Source organism: Metschnikowia bicuspidata (genome assembly GCF_001664035.1).
Source record: "Metschnikowia bicuspidata var. bicuspidata NRRL YB-4993 chromosome Unknown METBIscaffold_1, whole genome shotgun sequence".
NCBI lineage: Eukaryota > Fungi > Ascomycota > Pichiomycetes > Serinales > Metschnikowiaceae > Metschnikowia > Metschnikowia bicuspidata.
In genome coordinates this window covers 367,380-378,865 of record NW_017387731.1, presented here as the reverse complement: position 1 = coordinate 378,865, position 11,486 = coordinate 367,380, and the positions used below count along the sequence as shown (strand labels likewise).

Below are 11,486 nucleotides of genomic sequence, written 5' to 3'. Positions count from 1 at the left end.
CCTCCAAACCGTACGTGATAGTTTCCCATCATACGGCTTTCCATGATTTACTGATATCTTTGAACGATAATGTTGATTTATCGTGAATGATGTACTTTATGGAGATGGTGGATAATATTGAACGATATGCTGATTTATCGTGGATGATGGTGTATACTTTGTGGATTGGTAATGCTGATAATTTGTGACCTACATGTGGATGATAGACGATGATATTGAACGATGATGCGATTTACCGTGGATGATGGTGTGCACTTTGTGGATAATAATGTTGATATATTGATAGAGTGTAATTTGTGGATGGTAGTGGACAATACTGGTTGATGTGGAATGATGTTGGATGATAGTACATAATTTGTAAAAGATAGTGTGGAAATTACCAGCAGACGGTGGGTAAAACTGAATGATAAATGATTCAGGACGATGGAGTGGATAATACTGGGTGATAGTGGATGATGGATGACAGTGGATGATCCGAATGATGGTGTAAGGTCCCTTGCACCCGCTTGCTGATGGTTCCTGTAAGCGCTTATGACTACATGCCTCTATTATTGGGAGTTTCGTCAGAGGCATTTTGAAAAGCTCATGGAACATTCTTTCGGGTTTCAGGGTTCCCTAGTTAAAGTGTGTAGCGGGGAAGAACTCCAGCGGAGCTCTGGAGAAAGTAGCGAGCAAGAAGTAATGCACCCATGTCCCGGGAAGCCCCTAGCAGAAACTCCCAAAGTTTCCCAAAGACATGAAGCCATTTAGTCTACCCGAGACTTCAGAATAAAGATTCTCACTGAACACGACGAAAAAACGTTGATCACACAAAGAAGGATAGAGAGCAGTCACGAAGAATGGCGTAAGCACATCGCCTCGAATGGGTGCTCTGGTCGAAAGAAGTCAAAACTTGTCCGATTTGCGTGTTCACAAGAGCAATGAAAGATAGGAGCAAGTAAAAACAAACAAAGCATATAGTGTTTTTGTATGTCTTCCCTCAGCCGGGAGGTCTGCTCCAGTACGGGAAAGATTCCTATAAAAGTGTATAAGGGTAGAAGAAACTTGAAAAAATAAACTAACTATAATACATGTTAACGTAGAATTAAAAAAACCCAAAAAGGAGTAGCATGTAGGTATACTTCTTAATAAGAACAAACAAGCTAGAATTAAATGTTAAAGTGGGTAATTTCAATTGATATATATAAATCAATCTTATTTCTATCTTCGGTTGGGGGATATATTACTCCGTGATGTATAATTTGAATCATATATATATAATATCCGGTCATAAATACTCTTAGTATGCTATATTATAAGTATGTCCTATTTATATAACTTAGATTAATAAGGGATCCTTACTTAAGAATTACTCTTAAATATATATTACCCTTATATAACATTTAGTAAATATATGTAAAAATTTAGTTAAGTTAAAATATTATAATGTAATTAAAAAGGGTAGATGAATACGGTAATTTTGACATGATATGATATGATAATAGTTATATATACCTCTAAGAACTATATTATATTATATTATGTCATGTTAAATATAATCTGATAAATAAGCATATAATATAAACATATAATATAAGTTATATTCTAAATATATAGGTGTACCTAGTAGGGTATGGGGGTAATATATATTTGAAACTTAGTTAAAGTTAATCTATAATATTACACATTGTGAGTATCACATTCAAATATAGTGATACATTCAATATAGTGATACATTTAATATAGTGATACATTTAATATAGTGATACATTTAATATAGTGATACATTTAATATAGTGATACATTTAATATAGTGATACATTTAATATAGTGGTACATTTAAATATAGGGATACATTCATTTATAGTGATACATTTAAATATTGTAACATAGTCTTATATTTATAGAAAAAACACACGGCTTCTAATTATCATATGTTTATAAGCAGAAAAAATAGATTATAACCAAAATATAAGTTAAAGAGCCAGAGCGTCACGTGACAAATTCATATCCAACTTGATGTACTCAAAACACAAAGATACTGGGAAATCGAAGACAGACAAACTTGAGATTCTTGATAGTATGTTAAATGACAAGGAGTCTTTCAGGAATGGCGAACGGAATAATTTGCCTTCAGGAGAGTCAGAATTCAAGCTTCTCGTGGAGAAGGGTGCAAAGGAGTACACAAATGTGCTTCGCGTCCAAGAAAATCATATGAACTATATTGCCGAGAAGGCAAAGGCTGAAAAGCCCAATTTTGAGACTGTGGAGATGATAAACGGCACGAAAGCGTCCAAACCTCACCCAGATGTCACCATCGATGCGGACTCCACTCTAGTGCAAGTCGCTCGATTTCATGTATCAAAAATGGTATGTCCTTGTCGTAGTAGACAGGAATTAATAACAATGATTGGTATTGCTCATTCTTCGAATCATGAATAGGTGGTCCATTTCCTTCAAGTAAAGTGATACATTTAAATATAGTGGTACATTTAAATATGGTGATATATTCAAGTATAGTGATACATTTAAATATAGTAGTACATTTAATTAAAGTGGTACATTTATTATAGTGAGACATTTAATATAGTGATACATTTAATATAGTGATACATTTAATATAGTGGTAGATTTAATATAGTGGTAGATTTAATATAGGAATACATTTAATATAGTGATACATTTAAATATAGTGATACATTTAATATAGTGATACATTTAATATAGTGATACATTTAATATAGTGATACATTTAATATAGTGATATATTCAAGTATAGTGATACATTTAATATAGTGATACATTTAATATAGTGGTAGATTTAATATAGGAATACATTTAATATAGTGATACATTTAAATATAGTGATACATTTAATATAGTGATACATTTAATATAGTGATACATTTAATATAGTGGTAGATTTAATATAGTGGTAGATTTAATATAGGAATACATTTAATATAGTGATACATTTAAATATAGTAGTACATTTAATTAAAGTGGTACATTTAATATAGTGAGACATTTAATATAGTGATACATTTAATATAGTGATACATTTAATATAGTGAGACATTTAAAAATTGTAGCATAGTCTTTAATCTATAGATCAATCACACGGCTTCTAATTATCATATGTTTATAAGCTGAAAAATAGAGTCTAAACAAAATATAAGTCAAAGAGCCAGCGCGCCACGAGAACGAACAATACTGAACAAGACAGCATAGGTCCTGGACCGACCCCCCGAAAGAAAACCGACCCGAAAGAACAAAAAGAAAAATACACCACCCGAGACCACCGCGCCCGTCCCCAACCAACCAAAAAATCAAACCCGAAATCAAAAGCGAAACTCTCTCTCTATTAATTCCAAGGGAAATAAGACAGGGCCCGTCTGGGGAAGCCGGCCTGGAGGCGCGCGCGCGCCTTGGCCCTAGTCGCACATACGTACTACTTTTCTTTTGCCGCCGCCCCACTCTGCCCACGCCGCCCTCTCCGCCATGCCCTCGCAGCAGCTCGTTTTGGACAACGGCGCGTACCAGATCAAGGCCGGGTTTGCGGACCACGGCCTGCCGCTCGCCGTGGACAACACGCTCGCCAAGGCGCGCGACGGCATCGTCTACATCGGCAACGAGTACCGGGCACACGCCAACTTGCACCTGGGCATCAGCTTCAAGCGGCCGCACGACCAGGGCCACTTGACGCTGTGGGAGACACAGAAACCCGTGTGGGACTACACGTTGGACCGGCTCCTGCCGCGCCGCGCGCTCGACCCGCTGGACGTGCGGCTCGTGTTGACGGAGCCGCCGTTCCAGCTCCCGCAGCTCTCCATGAACACCGACCTCGTGGTGTTCGAGGAGTACGGCTTTGCGGAGTACTACCGCTGCGCCGCGGCGCAGCTCGTGCCGTGGGCCGTGCCGCGCGCGCCGCCGGACTACGCGTTGGTGGTGGACTGCGGCCACGGCGCCACGCACGTGGTGCCCGTGTTGGGCCAGCGCGTGATGTGGGCGGGCGTGCGCAAGCTCCCGTTCGGCGGGCGCCACGTGACCGGGCTCCTCCGCGAGACGGTGGCGTTCCGCCACTACGACGTGGCGGCCGAGCCGGTGCTCCTCAACACCATCAAGGAGCAGACGCTGTACGTGGCGGCGGACTTTGGGCAGGCGCTCCGCGCGCGGCTGCGCGCCGCGTGCGAGTTTGTGCTCCCGGACTTCAAGACCACGGCCACGGGCCACGTGCGCGAGCCCGGGCGCCCGCTTGCGCCGGGCGCGCAGACCATCGTGCTCCGCGACGAGCGCTTCACGGGCCCGGAGGCGTACTTCCGCCCGGAGATCTTGTTGGACAACTGCGCGTGGTCGCGCAGCGCGGTGCTCCAGAACGCGGGCTTCCGGAACCTCCCGGCGTTGGTGGTGGACGCCATCATGGCGTGCCCGGCGCCCGTGCGCCCGATGCTCCTGGCCAACATCCACGTGGTGGGCGGCGCCGCCAACTTGCGCAACTTCCGCGCGCGGCTCGCGGCGGACTTGCGCCTGGAGCTCCCGGCGGCCTGGGGCGTGCGCGTGGTGGACCAGGCCCATGCCTTGGACCACGCGGCCTGGCACGGCGGCTGCGCCTTGGCGCATTCGGACGTCTTGGACGCCGTCAAGATCACCAAGCAGGAGTTCTACGAGCACGGCGCCAGCTGGTGCCAGAAGCAGTTTGGCTTCCGCAACTTCGCCGACTCCTAGGAGATGGACAGGTCGTGGAAGGGACATGGACAGGTCGTGGAAGGGACATGGACGAAACTTGGACAGGTTATGGAAGAGACATGGAAGAGACATGGTAGGGAGATGGACAGGACTTGGAAGGGACTTGGAAGACGGGACTTGGAAGACGGGACTTGGAAGACGGCTACATGAATGACGGGACATGGCATGAAATACGAGACATGAATGACGGATACATGAAAGACGAGACTTGGAAGACGGGACTTGGCATGAAATACGAGACATGAATGACGGATACATGAAAGACGAGACTTGGAAGACGGGACTTGGCATGAAATACGAGACATGAATGACGGATACATGAAAGACGGATAAATGAAAGACGGGGACTCCGGGCTCGGAGCATCCAGTTACCCCTTAGACCCTTTGGGCCCCGCCGGTTCCGACATCTGAGCCGGCCCGGGGGGTCTGCTGGCGGCCGGACTCTGTCGTCGAGTACACACGCCCGGCCCGTCCAGAGCGTGTATAGCTCGGCCATCCCAGGCCCCGGCCATCACGCGACCGCCCCGGCACTGGCTGTGTCTCTACCTGACGCCTGGCCAAGGTGGTCCATCGACCAACAGACCAATCCAACACACCGCAAAATCCACCGCGACAAACACCCGCGTGACAAATCCCCAGGATGCGCCCGCACAAGCCGCCGCCCGCTGTAAACTACCCGCAGCTCGCTCGGCGGCCCCTGCAACGCCCCCTAGTGGAGCTGGATCAAGTGGTTGAACGTCAAGTACCGGCTGAACATCAACCAGCCGTACCGGAACCACACCATCTGCGAATAGTGGCCGTATGCCATGGCCGCGTACGACAAGCTCAACATGTTCAAGTCCGAATAGAATTTGATCGAAGACAAGCTGCGCCCGCTGTATGCGCTGAAGAAACTCACGTTGATGTTGATCTTCAACGTGTTGAGAAAGAACTTCAGCACCAAGTCCACGAGCAACTCCACGTTGGTCAACGCTGTGAACGAGTACTTCTCCCAGAAGTTGAGGCTCTTCAACACATAGAGCCTCGCCGCCGCATGCGGCTCCACGTGGGTCTGGAAGTACTCCTTGCACCCGTGGTACAACGAAATGTGGTTCGGGTGGCTGGAGACGCCCTGCTCGTCAAAGGTGATCACCACCGTCGTTTCGGCGGCCCTCCCGATCTGCTGCCGCAAGGTCTCGGCCACATCCGCCGCCTTCCACTGGACGTCCATGCCGTCCTGGAACTCGTCCAAAACAACCACGTCGTGCGGCTCCACCCCGATTATCCGGGCAGAGCTCCGGAGCTCCTGTGCCCGGATGCCGCCGAAGGACACGTCCACGGCGTCACCCCGAGAAAAACAGAGGAGCTTGATTCGGTTGTGGTGCTTCGGCTTGGCCAATTCCACCAACGACGGCGAAAAGAACATCACCTCGTCGTCCGGGTGGCCAATCACAAACACCACCGTGGAGTTCCGGATCGGCGGCGGCGCGGGCGTTGTAAGCGAATTGTACGGATACGCTGTTTGTGTGAAGTGGAGGTCTCGTATCTGGGGCTCGAGGAATTTCAGCAGGAGCTGCGGAATCGCCGTGGAAAGAATGATCCACAACGCAAAGGACCCTAGGAAGAGCCTGACGAGAAACTTCGGGACAAGAAACAACATTCGTCTGTCTTTGCGCAAACTTTTGGTAGTTCTGGGCTAAGGTATTGGGTATCTGACCGTGGATGGAGCCTCAATTGGTATAGCGGAGATAATTCTGGGCGAGCCCGGGTTGGCCGACTGGGATATGAAAGAGTATTATGACAGTCTCAAGAAAACAGGTTCGCCGAAAAAAAAAATTAACAAGTTTTCATTCGAGGGTGCTCAAATCATACGTGACAATTGGCGGTTTCAATCGCGTTATAACCCAACCGGGCCCAGGCATCGGCTGCGGAGCCACGTTGCCAGGCATGATGGAGCACACGTTGTGTTGGCCCGCTTTCTGCAGGACACTAGTGATTTTGAGGCAGTGCATGCAAATGCTCCAAGGGTTGGGCATTTTGGCAGACGCTCGAAGGACTCGAGGTCAGTATGATGGTCCGGCCCGGCACCAGGCTGAAACCCGCTTGAAACACAGATCCATCACCGGTGAAACATCCACGTGTCAGATTGCCGATCCCCCACGTCATCTTCCCCTCTCGTGTCCTGTCACGTGCCGTCGCCAACTTTGCCCAAGCGCGCGGCACTACGTACATGTCGTGTTCCCCAACACTTGAGATGTTTGGGCCGGCCGCTTCGCACTTCCGGTTTAGGCACCACTGGCTAATTTTGCACCCTCGCGTTTCACACGTCATACTAACATAAAATCCATCATTCTTGAAAATCACTTCAGGTGAGTTCATGTTTTGATCATTCAAAAGAGACAAATAGAGCTTTCCGCACCTGCTTAGGTGAGCCTAGTATTCGAAATCACCACATCGGCTGCTGGGTTTTGTTTGTCGATCGACATGTTATAGTCAGTTGTGAAATGTCTAGCCGTGTCTGCAATAGTTCAGCTTTTTCGCTCAGGGTGCCCGAAAAGTGTTCATGCAAGCTTTTTTCATCTCATGTATTTCATAATAAGACAAACATTTATCTGATTGAATCTGAGGTCTGGGTAGAAAAGCTCAAATTCTTTGCGAAGCTCATAGCCATTTTCGCTGTTTAATCCTGTCAAACTGTTCCTTGACTTGCTTTTAATATTCATTAATCGTAGAGCTAACTAAACACAGTGATCACGGAGACATTGCCGATATCAAAGGGTACGACAGCTAGGCCCAAAAGAAACCACCGCAGATATGTCCAATAAAGCGCCAACTTTAAAAACAAAATCAACCAGCATTATCGTGCAAAAGACAAAACCCACGAATTCCTATAATCGAAAGACAGTCCTTATGGAGTTTTCTGCGCACGTATAGCTTGAGTTCGGACACTTGTCCGATTTACGCCAAGAGATTCAGTATGTATCAAGGACGTCAGAGCTTGCTTTGTATCCTCATCTCCATTTCTTTTCTGGAAACTGTTGTCTCTACGATTCCTTCAAACTGACTTCTCAAGCCCAAACTTTCACGCCGTGTCCAATTAGACATTGGTCATATCAAACTCGCGTTTGAACTGTGTTTCAGCTTGCGAGCCATCTTCGAAAAAGAACTCATTTGGCTCGTTCAAAAACGGCACAAGTCCTAGCGAACCATCCGTGACAAACTCACTGGACATGACATCACTACCAAAGTTCTTTATAAGATCGTCAAACTTGAAGAACTCGCCATTATCGTCCATATTGTCGGAATTGAAGGCAGTTTCTGCTTGGTTTCCGAAAGCCTGGCTCGAGTGCCCTGATGGAGGGGTTTGAAATGTGAAGACATTGTTGTCGGGGCTGCTATTCGTGCTATCGATGCTCAGGGAATATTCCTGGTAGCTTTCTAACAGCTGATTGTTGGAAAGTTGCGGAATTGCTGATGGGTTCGGCACGGGGGAGCCTTGGGCAACACTTTGCGAAGCAGTACCGTTTGTGCCTCTGGAACCAAGACCAATCATCGGCACGTCGTATGCCTCACTAGTTTCAAATAAAGGTTCATGAGCATCCCCTTTCGCATAAGGGGCTGGATTTCTCGAAGACCCAAATTTGGAGTTGGACTCATTTGTGATGATGCGTTTTCTCAAACTGCTTGCACCCGAAGCTCTTCCGAGATTCAATCCCAAAATACTCAAAATAGCATACTCAAGCAAACTAGCAGATCGCTTTGTCAACGAGCTTGGAATTTCCAATTTCGTCTCTGTTTTGAGGATTGGCATGGTGTCTAGAAGCAATTGCTTCAGTTGCTGATGTAGTGGCCCGCCCTTTATATAATCCAAAGAACCCTTTGCAACTAAAATCGCAAAGCGTGCATGTTCTCTGGGCACATTGATCGGCACGGGCAATAAATATGGTGACGAAGTCGCAAACTTCTTCAATAAGTGCAAAATCTGGACCGCTGCTTGCTGGATTATCGACATACTGGAAACATTGGTCGAAATATCGCTTTGGCCAATGGCTAGCTTCTCCTTCATTGATAAACCGACATTGTGATGATATCCGTACTTGGAAATTATAGGCAAGTAGATCAAGATCTTGCCATGGTAGTAGAGGAAAATCAAGAGATGCCTTTGCTTTTCGTAGACCACTGGGTCGATCCCTGTGTTTTGCACAGTACCATTTTCAGCTGGATGTGTAAACAGAAACCCATTCACATCAGTGTCAAAACGAAGATCTGCCGGCAAGTCGCGCCTCCAACAATCTAACATTTGATCTTTTTCTAGTGCTTTCTCTCGCACGTCGTAATTACCGGACCGAGAAAAAATGGTATCCATGATATTTCCCAAGACTTTACAAAACTGCATCAAGCACAAAGAGGTCCGGGTCACTTTGCCAAAGATGGTCAATTTCGTGTTGTTGACAATCAAGATGTTTTCGTTGTTTTTTTCATCATCGTCGTCGTCGCTTTTTCCGCTGAACGGTGTTGCACACTCAATCTCGTAATCCTTCAAAAGCCGTGGCACTCCAAGATTCAAAGACGAATACACGTCAAGCACGTAAACGCACCAAAAAACAATACGCCGTTCTCCTTGCATGAATGCCTTCAAATGACGATCGTTCATTTCCCTGCTAAGGCCAAGTACGGCAGCAGGGCATCTGTGCAATCTCAACTGCTGCGCCATTGTAATGACTCGACCGCGAAGCTCATAGCACGTCATGTAATCCCCTGTAGCCAAGCAATATTGTAGGGCCAACGCAAGGATTTGGAGCGACTGAAGAGAACACACTTTTGTGAGGATGCAATTTGGCTTGATGAACTCGTGAATTAGTACATCAAAATGGGCAAGGGTTGTAGAGTACTCTGCTGGGTTGCCGTCGCCTTCGGTGTTCATGTACATAAACTTCTTCAGGAGCAAAGCAAGCGAGACCACCAAAACTACTAAAGCGCCGAGTTTCTCTGTCAGCTCGTAGCAGTACTCAGGTAATTTTTCCGAGTACCCGTTGCAGAGGATTTCCGAGAACCTCAAGTAATTCTTTAAAAACGCATTTTTGTTGATGATTGGCATCACGCTTCCCCAATCTTCAAAATACACTTTTAGCAAGTGATCAAGCTCGCTCTTTGGGGGGAGACTAAGCTGCTGGAGAAATCGCACGGCATCAGGGTTCTCCAAGCGCGACAAATTGCTGTTGATTATGAGCGATAAGAGCTCTGGATGCCCCTTGTTCTTGCCAGCAAGAATCTGATTGGTACTGAGTGTGTCCTTTAATGACGCAATAGCACTAGCTGTGAGTTTTGACGGAGTGGATGAGTAGCCGTAAGCCTCACAAACACGCGCCAAAAGCGTTGGGATGAAAAGTGTTTCTTCCGTGCTCCTAGGGACCGAAACAGCAACCAAACTTGTGAGCATTTGCTCCTTAGACTCCGTTTGTACTTTGTGATCACCCGCGTTGCGGTTGTTCTCCATTTGCTCGATTGCTGTGGCAGCTGCAAATGCCCCAGGCGCAGGGCGGATTTGCCTGTTGTAATATTCAGTGGACCCGTTTCTTCCTCTATGGCCCGGTGAAAAATCCAAATCTTCCCCTTGGAAATGCGAGTCTGCTCTGCTGATATTACTATGCAAGTCGAAGTTTTCGTCGAACTCCTCATCGAAATCGCTGTACACCGACCCTTGGGCCGACAGGGCATCATTTTCTCCGTTGTAGACAGATCCAGCCACAGACACTGGTCTTTCATGCACTGCGGGAGATCCCAAGCAACACGCGCAGCCTTCGCCGTGCGTATGGGTATGAAGCACCAGATGCGGGTTCAGAAAGTCGCCCGATGTGGCTACTGCCTTGGTAGAGTTTTCTCTGGTGGCAGGAAACTGAGGCTGAGCCATAGGAAGCCCCTCCTTCAGTTGAGCAGCATATGAGGCTAGCTGCTCGTCTCTCATTGTTAATACCCCTTTTAACCTGGCGTTTTCCACAATGAGCTGTCGTGACTGCTCCTCCAAAAGCTCGGTATACCCCTTCGGATACGACTTGCGAGTCAACCGATCGGAAACAACACACTCCATTCCTGCAGCTGCACACGAAGAGCAGGCGGGTTGCTTCCCATCGCATCTGGATTTTTTTGCTCGACATCTATCGCAAGCTTGTGCCGTTCTCTTATTTGTCAGTCCAAGTGCTTTTATAGTCTTGCGAGAAGCCGGTTGGAAACCACGGTTCTTCCCCTCTTCACTTCGCACAGAATCGTTCTTAGCGGTCTTTTGTACTTGAAGATCTTGCTGCTCGGTCTTTATGTCAGCGTTCTGCTCTAGCTTCGGTTCGCTCATTTGAAATCGAGTTGGGCTCCGGCCAGAAAGTAGGATGCAAAAGTCGAAGCTGGCTATACAAATTCACCTTCTGCTTGGTGATGACTGAGGTGGAAGAAGGAAGGTCTGATGGTGAACAATGAAAGCTTGCGCTGTTCTTTGCAGTAGACAGCGTCTCGAGACAATACCAATGTCGTGTTTTCTCCGGTTGGTGATTGGTGGGGGTTGTGCGTCATAAATTGAAGACTCTGGGGCGGATGTTATATGCACACCATCTGTTTTCCGACCTGTTCCCCCAATAGACGTGTTTTTTTTTTCGAAGGCCACACAATCATGACATTTTGCTGGATGCTTTCACTTTGGAAAGCTCGATTTAGGCAATCAAGCTCACCAATTATTCTTGGCGAAAGCAAAACCAGATAGTTTATGCCGCGCATCAACCTGCAATGATCGCCTT

General features: G+C 46.9%; 4 protein-coding genes across 4 annotated transcripts in view; 2 read left to right on the top strand and 2 right to left on the bottom strand.

Moving 5' to 3' along the window:
• Positions 1-1,998: 1,998 nt before the first annotated feature.
• METBIDRAFT_228138 (uncharacterized protein) lies at positions 1,999-2,438 on the top strand (the record flags this gene model as incomplete). The annotated part of the gene is made up of 1 exon (XM_018855195.1): positions 1,999-2,438. The coding sequence occupies one exon, from the start codon at positions 1,999-2,001 to the stop codon at positions 2,419-2,421; it is 423 nt and encodes a 140-aa protein (XP_018713244.1). The 3' UTR covers positions 2,422-2,438.
• Positions 2,439-3,480: 1,042 nt separating this feature from the next.
• On the top strand, positions 3,481-4,704 carry METBIDRAFT_9125 (uncharacterized protein; the record flags this gene model as incomplete). Its single annotated transcript, XM_018859319.1, has 1 exon — positions 3,481-4,704. The coding sequence occupies one exon, from the start codon at positions 3,481-3,483 to the stop codon at positions 4,702-4,704; it is 1,224 nt and encodes a 407-aa protein (XP_018713243.1).
• A 624-nt stretch (positions 4,705-5,328) lies between these two features.
• Positions 5,329-6,529, bottom strand: METBIDRAFT_92100 (N-acetylglucosaminylphosphatidylinositol deacetylase). Its single transcript, XM_018859334.1, has one exon. The coding sequence runs from the start codon at positions 6,362-6,364 to the stop codon at positions 5,435-5,437; it is 930 nt and encodes a 309-aa protein (XP_018713242.1). The 5' UTR covers positions 6,365-6,529; the 3' UTR covers positions 5,329-5,434.
• Positions 6,530-7,379: 850 nt separating this feature from the next.
• The window catches only part of CAT8 (DNA-binding transcription factor), a 4,544-nt gene continuing 437 nt past the window's right edge, over positions 7,380-11,486 (bottom strand). Inside the window, exon 2 of the mRNA XM_018859337.1 lies at positions 7,380-10,942. Within this exon, the coding sequence (XP_018713241.1) occupies positions 7,802-10,942 (3,141 nt within the window). The 3' untranslated portion in view covers positions 7,380-7,801. The remainder of the gene's footprint in view (positions 10,943-11,486) is intronic.